General features: G+C 45.4%; 1 protein-coding gene across 5 annotated transcripts in view; it reads left to right on the top strand.

Moving 5' to 3' along the window:
• Positions 1-21,570, top strand: part of ST3GAL3 (ST3 beta-galactoside alpha-2,3-sialyltransferase 3) — a 186,059-nt gene that overhangs the window by 65,489 nt on the left and 99,000 nt on the right. For 3 of the 5 annotated variants that reach the window (XM_080801258.1, XM_080801261.1, XM_080801262.1), the window contains one exon: positions 4,434-4,481. The exons of the other annotated variants lie outside the window; for them this stretch is intronic. In XM_080801258.1, the coding sequence (XP_080657384.1) occupies positions 4,434-4,481 (48 nt within the window). The remainder of the gene's footprint in view (positions 1-4,433; positions 4,482-21,570) is intronic. 5 annotated transcript variants of the gene reach the window in all.

The raw sequence follows: 21,570 nt of genomic DNA, 5'->3' as shown, positions 1-21,570 counted from the left end.
AAAAACAGAGTAGAAACATAACCTGTAATTCTTTCACCCAGAGACAGCCACTGTTAGCATTTCATCTTGCTGCTTTTAGGCTCAGTTAAGTTTTAGTTCGTCTTTTACTTAACTTTTAAGCCTTTCTTCTTGGTTTATGTTGAAAAGTTTAAAAAGATTATTTCAGGGGCGCCTAGGTGGCTCAGTCATTAGGCGCCTGACTTTGGCTCAGGTCATGATCCCAGGGTCCTGGGATCGAGCCCTGCATCGGGCTCCCTGCTCAGCAGAAGTCTGCTTCTCCCTCTCCCCCTCCCCCTGCTTGTGTTCCCTCTCTCGCTGTGTCTCCCTCTGTCAAATAAATAAATAAAATCTTTAAAAAAGAAAAGATGATTTCAGGACTGCCTAAGAGTACAGAGAAGGTAAATTGCAGTTGGAATGGTCCTTGTCAACTGCAGTAAAAATTTGAGATGCTGTTTTTATTGTTGCTTGGGTGGGCAGTCAGCTGCTCAGGAAGCTGGTCCTAATCTTCTCCAGGTGGCTGCAGCCTCTAACCTAGAAGCTTCGAGGCCATTTTTCGTATTCCCCTTACGCTGATTTGTATACATGCTTTTTTTTTTTTAAAGATTTTATTTATTTATTTGACAGACAGAGATCACAAGTGGGCAGAGAGGCAGTCAGAAAGAGAGGAGGAAGCAGACTCCCTGCTGAACAGAGAGCCCGATGCGGGGCTCGATCCCAGGACCCTGAGATCATGACCTGAGCCGAAGGCAGAGGCTTTAACCCACTGAGCCACCCAGGCGCCCTTGTATACATGCTTTTAGCTTCCTAGGAGGAGGCCACACTTGAACCCCTGAAGCTTCACTGTCCAGGGAGTTAGGTTGACATAATTGAATGAGAATCTGTATGCAAAATGGATATTCCCCGCCCCCACCCCTGCCCCAGCCCCTGAAATACCACTTAGATCACATCACCTTTGAAAGTAAGCAAGGACATTTACGTTTATTCCTTTGTCGAAGAAACCTATTGAGTACTTCCTGTGTGTCAGTCACCCAGCCAAGAATCACTGCCTCAGAATGAAGACACGTTTCTTGTCCTCAGGGAACTTGAAATGCTTAACAGAAAAAGAGGTAACCAGGTGTTATGATAAATGATATAATAATAGTCCAGTGATGTCCTAAAGAAGAGGGTGAGCAGAACTGACCAGAGAAGGCGTCAAGAGGAGGGGATGATTGGGGCACCCGGGGGAGCTCGGTTGGCTAAGTGTCCTGATTCTTGATCTCCGCTCAGGTCTTGATTTCAGGGTCATGAGTTCAAGCCTCACACCGGGCTCCATACTGGGCCTGGAGCCTACTTTAAAAAAAGAAAAAAGAAGAGGGGATGATTGAGTGGAATCTTAATGGAAAAGTGGGAGATTTTTGGCATGCAAACAGGCAGTGAGCACAGTATGTCTGATGAGTGAAGACACGCTGGTGTATACCCCTGGGGAAGTAGAGGTCGTCTGGCCCATCTGGAACATGAGATGTATTAAAAATGGCAAATGAGGGGGAAATGAGGGAATGAATGTCAGAGCTTGGATTCTGTCTTACAGGCTGCGGGAAGCCTCTGAAGGATTTTAATCAAAAGCAAAGCCACAGTGAGGTATACTTTTCGGAAACATCGTCAGCGGTAGAAAGGGTGGTGGAATCGGGGCCACGTTGGAGGCAGGGGTGTGGTTAGGGGATATAGAACAGCCCCAGCAAAAGTGGGTAGGCAGATGTCCAGCCAGGCAAATTTATAGAGACAGTAAGTGAATCAGTGGTTGCCTGGGGTTGGAGGTGGGAACGGGGCAGGATAAAATGGGCAGGAGGGATCTTTTCAGAGTGATGGAAATGTCAAAAAATTGCATGTGGTGATAGTTGCACAGCTCTGTAAAGTCTCTAAAAAATCCATTGTACATTTAAAATGAGTGAATTTTATAGTATGTAAAATATACCTCAATAAAGCTCCTTGAATAAAGAGAGAAAGAGGGGTTTCTCTTCTGGAAGGGCCGTAGCATTGAGAAAAGATCATGTGTGAAGTGTTGATAAAGAAATAGCATTTATGAGAGTTTGACCTTGATTTTGTCTCACAGAGGCAGGGTGGTCATCTGTCGGGTCAGCCAAGTGGCCTTCCTGTGCTTCTGCACTTTTGTAAAAAGACCTCAACCCTGTCATCTCCTTGGTAGGTTTCAAAGCATGTAGATCTGTCCTTAACTGGCAGTACGGAGTTTGTGCTTTCTGATCCTTACCAAAAAGGACCTGTGGTCCGTTCATTTCTCTCGGCACTGTTATCCAGCAGATGGCTATCAAGTGCCAGGCATTGTGTGGGTAACGGGGCACGGGATCAAGCAGGTACAGTGTCTGCCTTCAGGGAGCTGATAGTCCAGCAGTGGGGACAGACATTACTTACAGTTAACATAACTGTTGTGTTGGGTTTCCTTGTACAATAAGAAAATGACATCAACTTGAGATCCGAAGGGTAATGCTGGGGTGGCAGTGGGGCTGTAGACCCTGGTCCCATATGCATCCAGCTGGCTTTCCTTGTTGGTGGGTGAGCCTTTTGAGTTTGGGCTATCCGGGGCTGTCTGGGGCCTTACATTATCTTGGTGTTCCGCAGAATTGCTTTTATTGAACTATACGTTCATTTTGTACGTGCTCGTGTTGGAAGAAATAGCCTTACCACATTCACAGTCACTTATTACAGAAATGCTGTGGAAGTTACCGTCTTCAACATCATACAGTGTCCCCCTCTTACTGTCGGGACCCACAAGAGAAATTTCCTCCTGATGACTGTTTGCTCTTTGCTTGTATATTTTGGTCTTTTAGTCACTCTGAAGCATCCCATCCCATTGAGCTTCAGATCTCCACACATGGCAGTCTCTCTGCCTGGAATGCCTCGTTCCATTCTTGTTATGTTTAACTCCTGCTTGCATTCAGCTGTTAGTTTAGGTGTGCGTTCTTCAGGGAAGCCTTCCCTAACCAACACCCACTCCCCTTCCTAACTAGGTCTGGGTGGCTTTTTGTTTTTTTTTTTTTTTAATTTTTTAAGTAGGCTACACAACCAGCATGGAGCCTGGTGTAAGGCTTGAACTCACGACCCTGAGATCGAGACCTGAGATGAAATCAGGAGTCGGATGCTTCACTGACTGAGTCACCCAGGCGCCCCCTAGGTCTGGCTTGCTTTCTTTCTTTTCTTTTTTTTTTTTTTTTAAGATTTTATTTATTTATTTGACAGAGACACAGTGAGAGGGAACACAAGCAGGGGGAGTGGGAGAGGGAGAAGCAGGTTTCCCACTGAGCAGGGAGCCCGATGCAGGGCTTGATCCCAGGACCCTGGGACCATGGAGGTCTGGTTCTTTTTTTTTTTTTTTTTTTTTAAAGATTTTATTTATTTATTTGACAGACAGATCACAAGTAGGCAGAGAGGCAGGCGAAGAGAGAAGGGAGGAAGTAGGCTCCCTGCTGAGCAGAGAGCCCGATGCAGGGCTTGATCCCCGGACGCCAGGATCATGACCTGAGCCGAAGGCTGCGGCTTTAACCCACTGAGCCACCCAGGCGCCCCTGGAGGTCTGGTTCTTAATGGGAATGTTCACAGCACTCTTTTTGACTTAGTCAGTTTTGAGTTGGATGCCTTGTTGTTTGGTAACTTTTTTTGTCTCTTATACTGATGGCAGGGAGATCCGTGAGGAGACTGTGCTTTGTTGTTCGCTGCTGTATCTCAGAGTCATGTTATAATATCATGCCCTATCAATACTTCCTGATTGGTCGAATGAATGAATGCACTGTGGGCACTAAATCTTGTAACTGTTCATTCTCTCCTTTCCTTTGGTGATTTGGGAGCTCAGGCCTCCTTGATACTACCTCTGGTTCCCATGGCATGCATTTTGTGGACTAACATTCCCCTGACTATGTATTTCCTTTCTCGACTTCTTCATTTTTAGTTCCAGTGTGTACTGTAAATTCCTGTAGGCCACTTAAAGCCCTTTTGGAGAAGAAATAATAAACAATTAGGTATATGAATAGGAAAAGAAAGGGAGAAGTCAAAGGGAAATGTTAGTGCCTTTAACCAGATGCAGGAGAGTTTTCTGTTGCATTGCTTTAATTTATTTTCATTGTAAGAAGGGGGGGAAAAAAAGCTTGTCCCCTAATTTGGCAGGAAATGCCTCTGAAGAATTTGGGGCCTGTCTCTGCCCTGAGATGTTCTTCCCGGTAGCGGAAGGCTCGGGGCTGGGCTTGGCAGGGCCTCCTGGCCCAGATGGGGGGTTGGGCACGGACTTGTGGATGCTGTCTGTGCATCTCAGTGTTCCAGTCCAGTTGACTTTCCCTGGGGGGAGGGTTTGGGCAGAGTTGGTGGGAGCTGTTTTTTGTTTTTTGTTTTTTGTTTTTTTTTCCCCTCTAAGAAGGAGAAAGAAATGAACTTGTCCTCTTGTGTTGCAGATTCAGTGGTTCTTTCCTTTGACTCCGCTGGACAAACACTAGGCTCAGGTACCAATCCCTCCCCCTCTATCCTTTCAGCACTCAGCACTTGGCCACATTTGAAGTGGAGCCTGGTGAGGTGGGCGGTGGGGTATCCGGGGAGGGCAGTGGAACATCTCAGAACCATGGGAAAGTCTTCAGGAGCTTTTTTGGGGACTCGTGGTCTAGAAAGTGGGATGCAACATCTAGAAGACTTGGCCAGCTGCTTTAAAAGCGGGCACTTGGGGAAGTGTGGGTAGATGCTCCCTGCTCGTTCAGAGTGTTCCAGGTTCCTATAAAGGGTGTGTGTTTTCTGAGCACATATCATGGCCCAGAGAGCGGGGCAGAGGTCATTGAGAGGCCCCACGCTCTGGGGACGCTAGAGAAGATTGTCATCGGGGCTCTCCAACACAGTGTCAGGCCGATGGAAGTACGGCAGCTTCCCGAGGAGACGCACATCCCATATACTGAAATCCACACCTCCCCTGGGATGTGCACTTCACCGTGCACTTGTGCCAACCCACGTGCTGGCCAACAGACACCCTCTCTTCCCCGCGTCTAAGCGCAGGACATACAGGCTGACATACCCACTCCTTGGACACCAAATCCCTCCAGCGCAGTGGAGCCTGCCTCTCCTAGGTCTGAGGCCGTCTCCCTGCTCCACACCGCTGTGCTGTTGGCAGTGAGCACAAAGAGACATCACTTTGGGTCTTCAGCTTGCTGCCATTACGTTGGTGTGGGAGCGCCAGGATGACCCTACTGTGAGAAGAGCGCCTCCGGGCATCACACCTGCGTTTTTAGTTGAAGATGGTGGTTCTCGTATTGGTGGGTGCTGCCTGTAACAGGGAGGCTTGCCGAGGGCAATTAATCTATTTCGCTGTCCTCGAACGCAGTAGATATGATCAGTGTTTCACAAAGCAGCCCTGACATTCTGGCAGCTGTGGATGAGGGGAAAGAGGAGTTCGGAGGATGCACTAAGGGCTTCCTGTGTGCTGACACCATGGTTAGAGCTTCAGACACATCTTGCAAGGTAGATAGTGTATCTTTGATTATAGATAAAAGAAACTGATGCTCTGAAAGGTAAAATAACCTGTCTGGGCCACTCAGATCGGTCCGCCTTTGCAGCTCATACTGTCTCCCTTGTTATCTAGCTGTCTCATGCCTTATGCGCTTGAGATGTACTCCACCCAAATGCTGAGACAAGAGAGATCACTTTAAGAGAGAGTGGACAGGGGCACCTGGGTGGCTCAGTGGGTTAAAGCCTCTGCCTTCAGCTCAGGTCATGATCCCAGTGTCCTGGGATCGAGCCCCGAGTCGGGCTCTCTGCTGAGCAGGGAGCCTGTTTCCTCCTCTCTCTGCCTGCCTCTCTGCCTGCTTGTGATCTCTGTCTGTCAAATAAATAAAGTCTTAAAAAAAAGAGAGAGAGAGAGTGGACAACACACAAAAATAAAATTAAATTAAAAAAAAAGACTATAGGTAATGTAAATATCAAGAAACAGGTCATATAATGTGTTCAAAATATGTCATTTAAATCAGTTTTATGGTATGTTAATAAAAATTCACGTAGGATTAAGAAAAAAAAAGAGTGGACAGAGAGAAAGTTTTTAAATAGACACAGAAGTTGTGTCTACTTTTATAGGAAAAGATTGGTCAATTTTATTACATTCAAGTTAAAAACTTCTCATTAATCAGAAAGACACCTTTAAGAGAGTCCAGGGCAGAAAAAAGATCTTTGTAACGCAAACAACCAACAAGGGCCACGTTTCCAGAATGGAGAACTGTAGAAATCAGTAGGAATAAAGAAACAACCCGGTATCAAAACAAGCAAAAAGGCCTAAGAAGGCACTTCACAAAAGAGGAAATCCAGATGGCCAATAAACTTATGAAAGGGTGTTTGATTGCATTTTGCATTGCAACCTGGGGGAAGGCAAATTAGGATTTCTGTGAGATCCCTCTGCACCTCTACCAAAATGGGAAAACTGGAAAAGCTTGTTATTCCAGAGTTGGTGAGGATGTGGTAGAGTGGAAACTCAGAGCCTTTACTGGCCAGAGGGTAAGTTGGTTACAACCTTTTCACAAAAGACCATGAGGTATCTAGCAAAATTCAAATAGACACTACCTCATGACCTGGCATTTCCTCTCACAGCTATATTCCCTACATAAATGCATGCTTCTGTAGGTACCAAGATACGTGTACAAGATACATGTACAAGAAACTCTGTCATTGGATGCAGCTAAAGGCCTGGACAGGTGCATTTAGCAGCTGTTTGAAGACTCTGAGATATGAATGGCAGCAGACAGATTGGGGAAAAAGACTAGAATTAAGCATGCTGCACACTGGCAATGAATTTCTCATTTTCCCTCCAGTGTCCCATGTGCTAGACTGAAGCAGTGCACTTCAGGGCACACAGGGAATTTCAGAAGACCTCTAGTTAGGGCTCTTGGGCGGGAAAGGGGCCCGAGGCTCAGGCAGAGGAGAAGTCCCAGGGGTTCTTTTCCTCTGTTCTCTTGTGCCTTAGTCACCTGGCTGTCCCATGGTAGTTGTGGTGGTGGGTTCAGTGGCAGCAGTGGTCTTCAAGAGCCCCTAAAACTGAGAAAGGGAAACCTTCCTCTCTGATCAGAGGATGTGTAATCCCGGGAGGGCAGAGTGAAATCGGTTGCCTTTTTCTCCTCTGTCTTCCTGCTGGTTGGATTTGGGTATAGTTTGGGAAATGTGTGACAGAATATGGTAACTAAGATCCCAGCTTTCAGGCCAGAGAACCAAGAAGGGGAGGCCCAGTGAACTGGAAGGTACAAGGAGAAAACAGAGAGGGAGGAACTCAAAGTGATTCCAGAAGATTACGTAGGACCTTCTGGGCTAACCCCTGAGCTACGCATGCATGCTTCTGATCCTAACCAACATACCAAAGACTTTGAGAACTGATCTGAAAGATAGACCACTGCCTGAGTCCCAGACTGGACAGTGGGTGGCGCACACAGAGGACACACATGAGTGGGCTTTGACATTCAAACCACAGCCCAGGGAAGGCTGGTCGGAACTCACCCCCTAAATCCAACCTGGTTAAGAGTCTGGTAGAAAAGAAAGGTCAACATTGCCCACTGGATTTATTTATTTATTTATTTATTTTAAGATTTTATATATTTATTTGACAGAGAGAGAGAGATCACAAGTAGGCAGAAAGGCAGGCAGAGGGAGGGGGGAAGCAGGCTCCCCGCCGACCAGAGAGCCTGATGTGGGGCTCGATCCCAGGACCCTGAGACCAAGACCTGAGCCGAAGGCAGATGCTTAACCCACTGAGCCACCCAGGCGCCCTTATTTATTTATTTTTAAAGATTTATTTATTTTAGAGAGAGAGACTGTGTGCAAGCAGGGAGAGGGGCAGAGGAGGAGAGAGAATCCTCAAGCAGACTCTGTTGCTAAGCACAGAACCTGCTAAGCACAGAGCCCAACATGGGGCTCGATCCCAGGACCCTGAGATCATGACCTGAGCTGAAATCAAGAGTCAGACACTTAACTGACTGAGCCACCCCGGCACCCCCTTCCCCAGGATTTAAGCAAGAGCTAAAGTTTCATCACTTCATATTCAAAATATCCAAGGTGTAATCCAAAATTACTTATTACCATGTGAAGAACCAGGAAAATCTCAACACAGATGTTGGAATAATCTGACAATGACTTTAAAATGGCTATTATAGGGGCGCCTGGGTGGCTCAGTGGGTTAAAGTCTCTGCCTTCAGCTCAGGTCATGATCTCAGGGTCCTGAGATCGAGCTCCGCATCGGGCTCTCTGCTCAGTGGGAGCCTGCTTCCTCCTCTCTCTCTCTCTACCTGCCTCTCTGCCTAATTGTGATCTCTGTCTGTCAAATAAATAAATAAATCTTTAACAAAATAAAAAATAAAATGACTATTATAAAAATGCTCCACAAAATAAGAGCAAACAATGTTGAAACAAAAAAGATAGAAACTGTTAGGCCCTCCCCCCACCTCCAAAAAAATAAATAAATAAAATAAGAAAGAACCAAATGGAGATATAGGGGAAAAAATATAATACTGACATTTTTAAAAACTCAACTGAATGGACTCAGGAACAAAATAGATATAAAGAGGAAAGAATCAATGACCTTGAAAGGAAATCAATAGGAATTACCCAGTGTGAGCCACAAAAGAAGAAAGAGTTAAAAAGTTGAGCAGAGCCCCAGTGACGCATGGGGCAATACCCCATTATGTCTCCCATTGGAATCCTAGAAGAAGAGGAACAGTGCAGTACAGAAAAGTCACTCAAAGGAATAACGCCTAAAACTCCCCAGATTTGGTGCCCACGTGGGGTTTATCCTGCAAATGAAAGGCTGGTTCATCATTCAAATGTCAGTCATTGTAGACTGCCATATTTACTGTCTAAAGAAGGGAAACTACGTGGCCATGTTAATTGGTGAAGAAAAAGTATTTGACAAAAATTCAGCATCTACTCCCGATTTAAAAAAACTCCCAGTGAACTTAGAAGGGAACTTCTTCCACTGGATACAAGGCATCTCCAAACAACGTACAGCAAACAGCAGGCCTCATGGTGAAAACCTGCTTTCCCTCTGAGATCCAGAACCACTCCTGCAAGTCCTAGCTGGTGCAGGAAGGCAAGAAAAAGGAACAATGAGAGCACAGATTGGAGAGGAAGGAATAAAACCGACCCTCCTCATAGGTGACATGATTGGCTACATAGAAAATCTCAAGGAATCTACCAAAAAAACCCCTTCCTAGAACGAATAAGTGAGTTTAGCGAGATGATGCGATGTAAGATCAAAACATAAAAAATTAATTATATGTTTATATACTAGCAATGAATAATTAAAAATTAAAAATTAAAAAAATTTAGCAGCAGCCCCTCTCCAAACTGAAATACTTACATATAAATCTAATGGAAGGTGTGCATTTAGAGTGTTTCTTCTCCCAATTTTTTTGTCCCCATCCCCCCAAGTGTTCAACCCACAGGTCTGGCAGCCACTTTGATTGTTGCCCTTCCTCTTTCCCTTTCTCACCTTTTCTGTCTTCTGATGTGTCCTTGTCCAGCCTTTCTCTAGCAGCTCTGTCCAAGGTACCATCTTTTCTCCCCTGGTTAAGGAAGCAGCGACTGGTCTCTCTGCTCATTTGTTACCTCCTGGTCATCCATTCTCCACACTGTAGCCAGAATGATGTTTTCAAATGTAAGTCAGATCATATCTTGTTCCCACTGAAAGCTCTCCTTTGACTTCATGGTGCACTTAAAATAAACCCCCAACTCCAAGATCTACAGAGTCCGACTTGCCGGCTCCCACTCCTATTTCTCTGGAATTATCTCACACTTGTGTTTTGTCCATTTGTCCCTCACTGCCCTCAAGCCACGTTGGCATTCCTACAAGTCTGTGAATAGGCCAGGTCCCTTTCTGCGTCAGGGCCTCTGTGCTCAGTATCTCCTCATCCTGGAATGCTTCACTCCCACTTCCTGTGACCGTCCCAGGTCTGTGTTCAGATGTCCTCTCTGCAGGAAGGCCTTCTTGGACCACTGCACCTAAAGTAATCTGCTCTCTTGACACCCAGTCCTTCTCTAGGAAGGTATGTCTTTATTTCTTCTTTGCACTCATCCTTCCTTCAAAGTATCTGCTCTTTACTTGCGTACTGTCAGTCTCCCCCAGTAGAATTTGGCCAAGGACCTTGCCTGTCTCGTTCATCACTGTGTCCCTGGTACTTAGAGAACAGTAGCTGGCACATAATAGGTGCTCAGTAAATATTTGTTGAGGAGTAGAAAAATAGAAATGGGGGGTGCCTGGGTGGCTCAGTGGGTTAAAGCCTCTGCCTTTGGCTCAGGTCATGATCCCAGGGTCCTGGGATCGAGCCCCACATTGGGCTCTCTGCTCAGCAAGGAGCCTGCCTCCCCCCGCCCCCGCCTGCCTCTCTGCCTACTTGTGATCTCTGTCTGTCAAATAAATAAATAAAATCTTTAAAAAAGAAAGAAAGAAAGAAAGAAAGAAAGAAAGAAAGAAAAATAGAAATGGTGATGTCCATCATGCAGTGTGTACTTAAGGATTATGTTAAAAAAAAAATGGTACATCCATATGGTGGAATACTACATAGCCATTAAAAATGATGATGTAATTTTATTTTTATCGACACAAAAGGATGTTGAGGATATTCTTGAGTGAGCAAAACAGGAACAAAGAGCATATATATTGAGGCCACGTATAAATAAAATTATATATGCACATTCATATGTGTATTTCTGGAAAGAGAGATTTCTGAGAAGATATTCACCAAAATGTTTACAGCAATTAACTTTAGATCATGGGAATTTCAAATGATTCTTAACTTCATTCTTTAAAAATCCAAAAAAACTTATTATATAGTTAATAAATAGCATGTGTTAATCCTACTGCTGGGAAAAAAAAAATTATTTTTTTTGGAGAGAGGGACTCTGTCTTATTTTATGTAACAATTGCTTGGTGATTATTTGTCCTTATCTGCCTACGAGGTGATAAGCTCCATGAAGTTTAGGATACCAACTGCAGAGTGAGCTGTTTTTGCTATGTCTTGTCCCCACTGCTCTTTTGACATGTCGTTCGCCAAAATTCTCCTGCAGCTTCACTCAAGATACCCTGGTGTGGTCTGGACACACTTGATAGAATAGAATAGAATTCCCTGTGTGCCCTGCTCAGGGCATGGCTGTTTTCCCAGGAGAGAGGGAACCAGGTGCATGACCCATTGGCTGGCACCGGCTGGGCTGGGACTCCTACCTCCCAGTGAGGTTCCACTTTCTGCTGGCCCCAGGTGTCTCGTGCTGGAGAAGAGCTATGCTGTGCTGGGACGGAGGGTTCATAGTCTCAGGGGACCACGACTTATCAGGAGCCTCTTGTGAGGCCTCTCCCCTCCCCCGCACCAGCGTGTACCCATTTAAGATTGGATTTCAGTTTGTGAACTTCTGAGTTATTTTACTGGGTCATTTAATTTAGTCTAGGTCAGTGAATTTTTCTGTGTTTATCTTATAATACTGCTTTTCCTATTTTAGTTTGTCTTTGATGAATTGATCCTCCGTTATGATTTATTTCCCTGACTTGAGATGATGTGGGAGCTGTTTGCGTGTTGGCCAGCCCCTCTGGGCTATTGCTGACTCCCATGACTCATGTGGGGCATGGCTGGGGCCTTTGTCCATCACCCTGGGGCAGAGGCGTGGAGGTAATAGATAATTGCTCTCTTCCTATGTGGGTCTGCTGTTCTTATTGCCTCTGAGAGTCAGTGTGGCATAATTTAAAGAAAAGCTTCAGAGTCAGACCTGGGTTGGTTCAGCTGGTCTGCTTACTGGTTGGGGATCTAGAACATGTTCTCTCTGCTCTCTAAGCCTCTGGCCCCTCACACACAGAATGGAGACGGTGTCTGCCCCGTGGGGCCGAAAAGATTAAATAGAGAGTGTAGGTAAATGTATTGAGAGCAGTGTGAGTACACAGTAGGTGCTCAATAAACAGTTGTTTCCCTCACTTTCTCCCTTCGTCTGCCGTGTCTGACAGTCCATTTGCAACTGTTGCCAACTTTCCCTTTCACCCAAGCCATGACCTGTATTACTTATGTTTAATATAGCTTATGACTTTTATTGGCGACTGTGCAGTGCCATTCCTATGGAAACGAGAGACCTCTTTCCTTTGGGATAGGTCCTCATTCCATTTACCATTCAGCCCTTTGCACTTAGCCATTCATCATAGCTCAGAGGCTGGAGCCAAAGATGACCCCGTCAGAGAAGATCTGGCTACAGAGCTGCTTCCATACTGTGGTTGGAGTTTTCTTCCTAGTGTCCTGTCCTGCCTGGCTGGCCTGTGTGTATCCTGATACGAAGTACTGTCATTTTCCCATGGAATGACAGCCATATCTTTAGCCCATGAACTAAACTCTATATACCCCGGTAGTGTTCCTCAAACTCCTCCTCTTCGTGGGAAATGTTCCGATGTCCTCAATAGCCATTAGTTACTAAACATCTGCTTTGTGCGGATTATAGGGACAGCTGGTGGGAATTTGTGGTGTCTCTTTAGACTGAAAAAGGGAAGTGGGTCACTGGAGGCCAAAAACACCAGTAGCACAATTGGCTCACAATGTGCACTTGTGTTCCAGAAATTCCATTCTGGGTGTCCGTGGCCTAAGGATGAGGCTAGAGTAGGATACCTTGCTTGGGGACCTTCGAGGGAGGTCTCGCTTCATTCTAGAATAGGATCTCGCTGTGTAGTGTGGTGTTCTCAGCTGTTTACACATGAGAGCAGAGGTTGAGAATGATTGTATTTGTACACCATGCTAAAATAAACAGGGGGCACTTAGGGTTATCTAATTGGGTACTGTGAGAGCATTTATAATTTTTTTTTAAGATTTTATTTTTTTTGACAGAGAGAGAGAGAGAGAGTTAGATGCAGTGAGAGAAGGAACACAAGCAGGGAGGAGAGGGAGAAGCAGGCTTCCTGCAGAGCAGGGAGCCCAATGCAGGGCTTGATCCCAGAACCCTGGGATCACGACCTAAGCTGAAGGCAGACGCTTAACAACTGAGCCACCCAAGCATCCCACATTTATGATTTTCTTTACGGAATTATGAACAAAATTAAATACAAAGTATTATGGAGTATATTAAATGTTGAATTGCTGTAAGACCCAAATAGGCATTTTCAAATTTTTAAGTGAAAAGCTCGAGCTTATTTCAGTGTTCATAATTTTTTATATCAGGGTTTATGCTTCCGAGGTGGTCAGTTTTCATAAATGTTCCATATATGCTTGAAAAGAAAGTGCATTCTCTACTCGTTGCGTGTGAGGTACTCTGTATATCAGTTCAAATTTAGTGATTGTTCTGTTCAGGTCTTCTGAATTCTCATGGATTCTGTGAGCCTGGTTTTTCAGTGGTTCTCATGTTTCCCATTGTGATGACAGAAGACTTATATATTTCTCCTTGTAATTTCGTTAATTTTGCCTTAAAGAGAGAGAGGGTTCATCGCTAGGTGCATGCATATGTTAGTGCATAACCCCCTTTTGTTTATGTCCAGTGTCTGAGCCTCCTAGGAGTTTGCATGAGCTCAGAACACCAACGTGGTTGTTTGGAACGGCAGTGGAAGAGTTAATGGTTAATTTCAAAGACTGTTGCGCTTGTTCATGTGACTGACGTGGTGCAGGTGCGGGAGGAGAAAAGCAGAGATTTGCATTATCCATGCCACTTCCCACCTGGAGCCAGACAGCGGACACATATGTGCTCCTTGGTCAGGGATTTTTATAATGCTGAGCTTTGCAGCTTGGCTGAGGCAGGAAGCCCAAACCACCAGACTAAACACCTCTCCTTCACTGCACGGCTGTGGGCTTGCTGCTTTGACACCTGAGGAGAGAGCACCTTTAGGCCCCGGGGGCGCTGTCTACGCACATTGGCCTACGTTGTGCCCGCTGACTTGCGAGTCCCAGAGTCTTGTGTACTTACGACAGATTTGACATCCATGGGCTGCTGGTGGGACCCAGGCTTTACTGCCAGCTTCCCCAGCGGCAGGTTGATTCTGAAGAGTCGGTACACTCAACTAGCATTTCTCTTGTCTAAGCGGCATTCACATGCAACTTCAAAAAACACATTTGTATAGAGTAAGATGCTCTGGGTTCTGCAGCCTTGCCCGAACCTGACAGTAAGGAACTTTGCTCCTGTGTCCCAGAGCATTATGTCTCTGCCTCCCTGATTGCTTTCTGTTCCAGTTTACATTTCCTAAAGATCAGACGTAAGCTTTCCTGCTAGTCCGGGAACTCCATGAGGAACAGGGCACAGATCAGTCCACCAGTTCCCAGCTTTCTGACTCTGAGAGCGCAGGTTTGGTCAGGTCAGATCCCTGGCTGCGCTGGAAATGGGGTAGCCACTCGGGAGCCTCAGGAAGTCTTTGTGGAGAAAGTTAAGTTTTAGGCTTTTACAAATGACAGAAGGGAATTGCCTGGGCAAACTTGGATCCTCAGAAGGAAACCCCAAAGTAAAAGCCAGAAACCGAAATGGGAGAAGAGTGCTTAAGAAGAGCCAGGGCAGGCTCTGTATGGGCAGGTGACTGTGACGTAATTGTCTGGGTGCCCTGGGAGCGCTGTGAAAGGGGGTGGGGCTGGCGACAGGGAGCTGCAGCTGCTGGCGGCATCGTGGGTGCAGTGTTCCTGTTGCCCCCTGCAGCAGGGGGTGGAGGGAGACAAAGAATCCAGGTCTTAGGGCTACTCATTAGGCTCTCTTGGTCATCTGGTCACTCCATTCATTCTTCCATCTGTTTAGCACGTTGATGGAATACCAGCCTCTATGCCAGACCCTATACAAGATACATCGAGTTAGGATTGTTTAACGGCAAGCAACAGAAACGGAATCTGGCTACCTTAAAAGAAAAAGGAATTTGCTGGAAGGTCACATGTACCCATAGAACCCAATTAAAGGTCAAGCAGCTGGTCCTCGGAAAGGACATGAAGGGCAGTGCCAGGAATCTAGATTACAACGAACGGTCCATTTCTTCAGCACCCTGTTTTACTCTCTGCTACCACTCAGCTTAAGAGAGAAAGAGACCAACTAACTAACCTAGCTTTTGTCAAGTGCCTCCACTCTGGGCAGGCAAATCCTGTTTACAGTCTCACCACTCGCCTGCAGAAGAGAAGGGCAGTTCCTTCAAAGAAATTCAAGGGGCTTGTTTCCAAGGGAAGACAGAAGTGCCATGAGGACAAATGATTGTTAGCGTTCTAACAGTGTGTTAGAGGGGCCTGAGAGAGGGGTCACAACCTAGGCATGAGGGTCAGCGAATGCTCTTCTGAGAGTACATTTGAACTAGGGTCTAAAGGAGAAGTGGGAAATAAGCTAAGTAAAGAGGCAAGGACACATTTCAGACAGAAAAACACTGCTTCTAAGAAAAAGTCTTATGTTGAGACAGCTCATGGTTTTTATTATTATTATTATTATTATTATTATTCAAGGAACTGAATGAAGGCTGGAGTGGCCTGAGCAGAGAGCACATTGGGGAGGATAGTGCAAGATGGGGATGGAAGGGTGGGTAAAGGCCGAGCCACGAAAGTCCTTGTGGCACTACTAAAGTACCTGTTAGATTTTGCTTTGACAACTGTATCTCGAAGGATGAGTGTGTTTGCCAAGTCAGCAGGGTGAGTGAAGGCACTGCAGATAGAGGAAACCTTGTCTGCCGTAGCTCTCAGGCAGAAAGGCCGCCCAAAGGGGAGTGGCAGAAGGTGAGGCCAGGAGGACAGGTACAGACAGAGGAAGAGCTTGCCACATGCCTAAGCAACAGTGCCAATCCAGCAAAAGCAGTGACCACGGTGCAGGGAGAAGGATCTGTATTTAGAAATGAGAGAGGATACACCAAACATGTCTTTCTTGGAGGACTGAATGTTAAACAAACAAAACAAAACAAAACAAAAAAAGGACTGGGGGACAGGGTGCAGTTAAGTCTGATTTGCAGCATTTTGAGTTTGAGGTGACTGTGGGTCACTTAGAAGCAATGTGTAGGGAATAACCAATGTGGGAAGGGGTTGGGAATAAGGTTTTAAGTGAAGGGAAAAGCATGTATAAAGGCCTAGAGACGGTAAAGATACTTTGGAGGAAAATAAAGTAGCTCAACCTGGCCAGAGCGTAGCATTTGGCAGGGGCAGAGTGGGGGTGATGCAGGGACTCCAAAAGTTAGGTTGGAATGGTCTCTATAGGTTAGATCCTGAAGGGCCTTATGAACCAAGAGACTGGGATTCATTCTTCGAACAATAGAAGGCATTCAGAAGTTTTAAGCAGAGTTATTTTATTTATTTTTTATTTTTTAATTTTTATTTATTTTTAAAATTTTTTTTAAATTTTTTTTAAGATTTTATTTATTTATTTTAGAGAGAGAAAGAGCATGAGAGGAGAGAGGTCAGCGGGAGAAGCAGACTCCCCGCCGAGCAGGGATCCCGATGTGGGACTTGATCCTGGGACTCCAGGATCATGACCTGAGCCGAAGGCAGTTGCTTAACCAACTGAGCCAGCCAGGCAACCCTATTTTTATTTTTTTAGAAGAAATTATTTATTTGACAGCACAAGGAGGGGGAGCTGCAGAGGGAGAGAGAAAAGCAGGCCCCCCACTGAGCAGGGAGCCTGACATGGGCCTCGATCCCAGGACTCTGGGACCATGACCTGAGCTGAAGGCAGACACTTAACTGATTGAGCCACCCAGGTGCCCCTTAAGCAGAGTGGCTCAGTCAGTTAAGTGTCTGACATATGACATAACCATATTTGTCATGTAGAAAGATAGCTCTGGTCACATCAAGAAGAATCTGTTAGAGAGGGACAAGACAGGAGGCAGGTAATCCAAATGAGAGGTGAACCTGGCTTCTTAGTCAAGGATAGTAAAAATGGACAAAAGTAAGTGGATTTGAGATCCATTTAGAAGACGAAATTTAAAAAAAAAAATGGTAATTCATGCACTGCAAGGTTTATAGCAGCATTATCCACAACAGCCAAATTATGGAAATAGCCCAAGTGTCCATCAACAGATGAATGGATAAAGAAAATGTGGTATATATACAATGGAATATTACTCAGCCGTAAAAAGGATGAAAGCTTGCCATTTGTAAGGATGTGGATAGAGTTAGAGAGTGTTGTGGAAAGTGAAACAAGTCAGAGAAGAACAAATACCAAATGATTTCATTTATGTGTGGAATTTAAGAAGCGAAACAAATGAGCCAAGGGGAAAAAAGAGATGCAAACCAAGAAACAGACTCTTAACTATAGAGAACAAACTTTTTATCAGACGTGAGGTGGGTGGGAGGTGGGGGAAATAGGTGATGGGGATTAAGGAGTGCACTTGTGATGAGCACTGGGTATTGTATGGAAGTGTTGAATTGCTATATTGTAGACCTGAAATTAATATTACATCAGACTGTATGTTAACTAACTGGAATTTAAATTAAAACTTCATTATTTTAAAAATTTTATTTATTTATTTGGGAGAGTGCGAGTGAGGTGAGAGAGAGTACAAGCCAGGCTGTGGAGAGGCAGAGGGAGAAGCAGATTCCCTGCTGAGCAGGAGCCCAACGTGGGGTTCGTTCCCAGGACCCTGGGATCATGACCTGAGCTAAAGGCAGACACTTATCAGAGTGAGGCATCCTTAAAGAAAAACTTAAAAAAAAAAAAAAAAAGGACACGGTAATTAAATAGAAGGAAATAGGAATCAAGGAATTCTTTCAGGTTTCAAGCTCGGCAGCTGGGTAAATAGTGGTACCATTCATTAAGGCAGGGACTACAGGAGAAGAACCAGGTTCTGCACGTGTGAGAATGGTGAAAGAGAACTCTGTGTGGGGCAGCCTGAATTTCAGGTGTCTGTAGGAAGCGGATATGTCTAGCAGACAGCTGGATATATAAGTCTGGACCTCAGGAGAGGAAATCTCAGACCGAAGACTGAGACTAAAATCCACTTTGCCTCTCATCTTAACCCTACAAAGCTTAAAAGCAAACCTTGAAAGGATCAAACTTTCTAAGTAATTTAACTGCACCTCAAAAATAAATGAGGAATTCACAAATATCCTGCACCCAACAAAGTAAAGTTCACATGGCTGGCATCCCATCAAGAATGACCAGGCTCACCTGCTCACCTGAAACTAATACAACACTGTATGTTAACTATACTGGAGTTAAAATTAAAAACTTACGGGTGCCTGGCCGGCTCAGTCTGTGGAGCATGTGATTCTTGATCTTGGGGTTGTGAGTTTGAGCCCCACATTAGGTAGAGATTGCCTTTTAAAAATCCTAAAAAAATTAAGTTAAAAACTTAAAAAATGTTTTATATATAATGACCAGGTAATTCAGAAAAGCATGAAAAAAATAATCCATAATAAGGAGAAAAAACAGTCAATAGAAATAGGCCTAGTGATAACAAGTGATAGAATTAGTAGGCAGAGACATTTGAAACATATACTGTATCTTCAAGAAGATAGAAGAAAACATGACAATGTTAAGGAAAGACATTTAAGATATAAAAAAAGAAATTTAGAGGTAAAAAATAGCGTTTGTGATGAAAACTGTACCAAACCAATAAATAGTCAGATACTGCAGAAGATAAGAGTGGTGAACTAGGAGATACTTTAATAGGAATTATCTAGAATAAATACAGAGTGCAAAATTACTGGGAAAAAAAAAAATAAACAGAGAACTTCAGCGAGTGGTGGAACATCAAGCAGCCGAATACTTGTATCATTGGAACTCCCCTGAAGAGAGGGGAGAGCAGAAAAAATTTTGAAGAAATAATGGCTAGAAAATTTTCACATTTGATTAATATAGATCCAAGAAGCTCTGTGAACCCCAAACCCAGGAAGGGTGATGAAAACTGCACCACAGCACATCATGAGTACTCCCCCTCATGGCTCCAGGAAGCTGGCAAAGTGAGGTCTCACACAGCAGAGCCAGGCTTCAGGTCTACCGGGAGGTGGAGGGAGGTGAGCCGGGGGCAACATGAGAAAGATTTTATTTTTTATTATTGTTATTTTTTAAAGATTTTATTTATTTACTTGACAGACAGAGATCACAAGTAGGCAGAGAGGCAGGCAGAGAGAGAGAGAGGAGGAAGTAGGCTCCCTGCTGAGCAGAGAGCCCGATGTGGGGCTCGATCCCAGGACCCTGGGATCATGACCTGAGCCGAAGGCAGAGGCTTAACCCACTGAGGCACCCAGGCGCCCCAAGAAAGATTTTAAAAGGAGATTGGTGCAGGAAGAAAAAAAATCCCACAGCAGCATGAGGATGAGAGGAAAAAAGTCCACTGCCCGTTGTAACAGTGGCCCATTTGACGTAGTCTGTGGCCATACATGTTGTTCCCCGAGAGGTTAAGCTAGCTCTTGGTTTTCCAAAGACTTCCTGCTGTTCCTGAGAGCCTGCATTTGTCCGGGACAGCACATTCCTTCTTCTGGAAAATGCTCCTAACCACAATGTGTCCTGTGGGAATCATGATTCTTTTACAACCCTTGTCTCCTGTCACTGATGAGAGCAGGCACGAGGAACGGATGCACACCAGGCCACTCCCGGACCTTCCCTGGGAGTTTCGCCATTAGGAGCAGAAAGACCAAGTCTCTGTCCGTTTTCAGAGGCAAAGCTGAAGGTGTGTGTCTGAAAGTTGCTGGCAGCATGTTTTCTGACAGGAAGGAAGCCGGTCAGGAAGAGTAATGGCTGAGGGAGGCCCAATGGTGTTCCAGTCAACTTTCCATGGTCCCTGAAGCCCTCTGCACCCTGGCCCTTTCCACAGTTCGGTTGTGTGAACCATTAAATTGCCCTTTTTGCCTGAATTAGTACAACCAGTATATTGAACATTCAAGACACATCAGGGAATAATCAAAGCTGACTTTATTTTGTCTCCCTGTGTCCCCTTAAAATGTTTTCAGTGTGGGAGGTCCAGAGAATTTTTTTGATACCTCTGAGGTGATAAAAATCCCATGGTCACATTGAGTCACCAATTCCAAAATTAGAGTATCCAGCCTTATGTAAGAGCCATAGCTTTCAATTCATTCAAAGCTACAGTGACTTCCCCTCCCTGCCCTCAGGGCTTCGTACCGGCAGGTGCCTGACCCTGGGAAGGCGATGTGCCCTGCTTGGCCTTCTCCTCCCACTCCTCCCCGGATGCTGGCTGCCGTTTCTGACCTCTTTGGAATCGCTGGGGAAGGGAGAGAGAGAATGGGAGCAGAAAAGACACAAGATCCTATTAACACTCTCTCAGCCACTGAGTGTTTAAAGCTAATGTTTGTGGGGGTGCTCTGATATGCATTTTAGAGACCCCCCCCTCCAACGAGGGACCTCTGCTGTGCAGTTCCTCTGAGGGGGGCAATGTGCCCACCAGAGCCTCGTCACTCCTTCTGCAGCTCCTGGACTTGGTGTCTGCCCCACTGCTCTCTGCGGCAGCCCTGACCACCCTCCGGACAGGTGTTTTGGAAGGGACGCCAAACAAACCCACACCAGCTCATTCACACATCCTTTTCTGCAACAAATCCTGAGAGCACTGGCCAGTTCTGCGCACCTCTCCTTTGCATCCAGCCCACCTTGTGTCCTTTACACCGGTCAGGTGGAAGTCGGGCACCCGAAGTCCACCATGTTCCCCACTCTTGAAGGGTCAAAGTGAAGCCTCCCTCACCAGGCGTGAGGGAGAGACGAGTACTACCCATCCTGCCGCTTCAGTGAGATGGAGTCCCTAGCACAGCTCTCTCCAGGGAAGCAGTTCAAATTGTCCCTCCTTAATTGCTCATAGCCGGTTACTTTTATATTTGGTGGAGGGAGGGCCTTTCAAATTATGTAGCAAGCTCTCAGATATTTTTTACAGCTCAGTCTAGAACCTCACTTTAGTGTCTGAAATGTATCATCCCACAGGCTTGACTGAAATACTCTTTTTTTTTTTTTTTTTTAAGAGAGACCGAGCGAATGAGCGAGCAATGGGGCGAGGGTGGGGTGGCATAGAGGGAGACTGAGAATCCTAAGCAGCCTCCAGGCCCAGTGCAGAGCCTGACTCAGAGCTGGATCTCACGATCCTGAGATCGCAACCCGAGCCAAAGTCCAGGGTCGGATGCCTCACAGACTGAGCCACCCAGGTGCCCCTGAAACACTCTTTTTAGCCTGCTATTAGATTATTGATTTGGATACATGACCGTCGTGACCAAATAGTTCTGGTAATAACAGTCAGCAGATACTTAGGGACCATTGACTGGGTGCAGCCACAAAAGAGAAATGTTTCCAGTCCTCATGGGCTGCCGGCCTAGGACAGAGTTTATAGACAGAGAGCCCACTGGCTGAGTCCTGCCTGGGGACATATTTTGGGTAATCCGCCTACTAATCTTTAAATTTTCCTTGAATGTACTGTTAATAGTTACACATTGAGAAGGCTTACCTTTAAAGAACCAGATTCTTGGCTTTTTAAAAAAAAATCAGAACATGGCAATGCTGGGCCTGCATCACTGGCTGCCTTTTGTTAACTGGCGCTGGCGGAGACCCCCCTCCTTCAGCAAAGCATGGAGTCTCCAGATGGGCTCCACTCCCTCTTGGCTCTGTAACCCGAAGGCAATGTCAGTTGCCATTTATCATTGTTGGGCTCACACAGTTACCTTTCCTTAAATTACAGAGTAAAATGAAATATCT

Source organism: Martes martes (genome assembly GCF_963455335.1).
Source record: "Martes martes genome assembly, chromosome: 4".
Taxonomy (NCBI): Eukaryota; Metazoa; Chordata; class Mammalia; order Carnivora; family Mustelidae; genus Martes; species Martes martes.
Note: the sequence above shows the minus strand (reverse complement) of the source record. Positions and strands in the feature narration are given on the sequence as shown.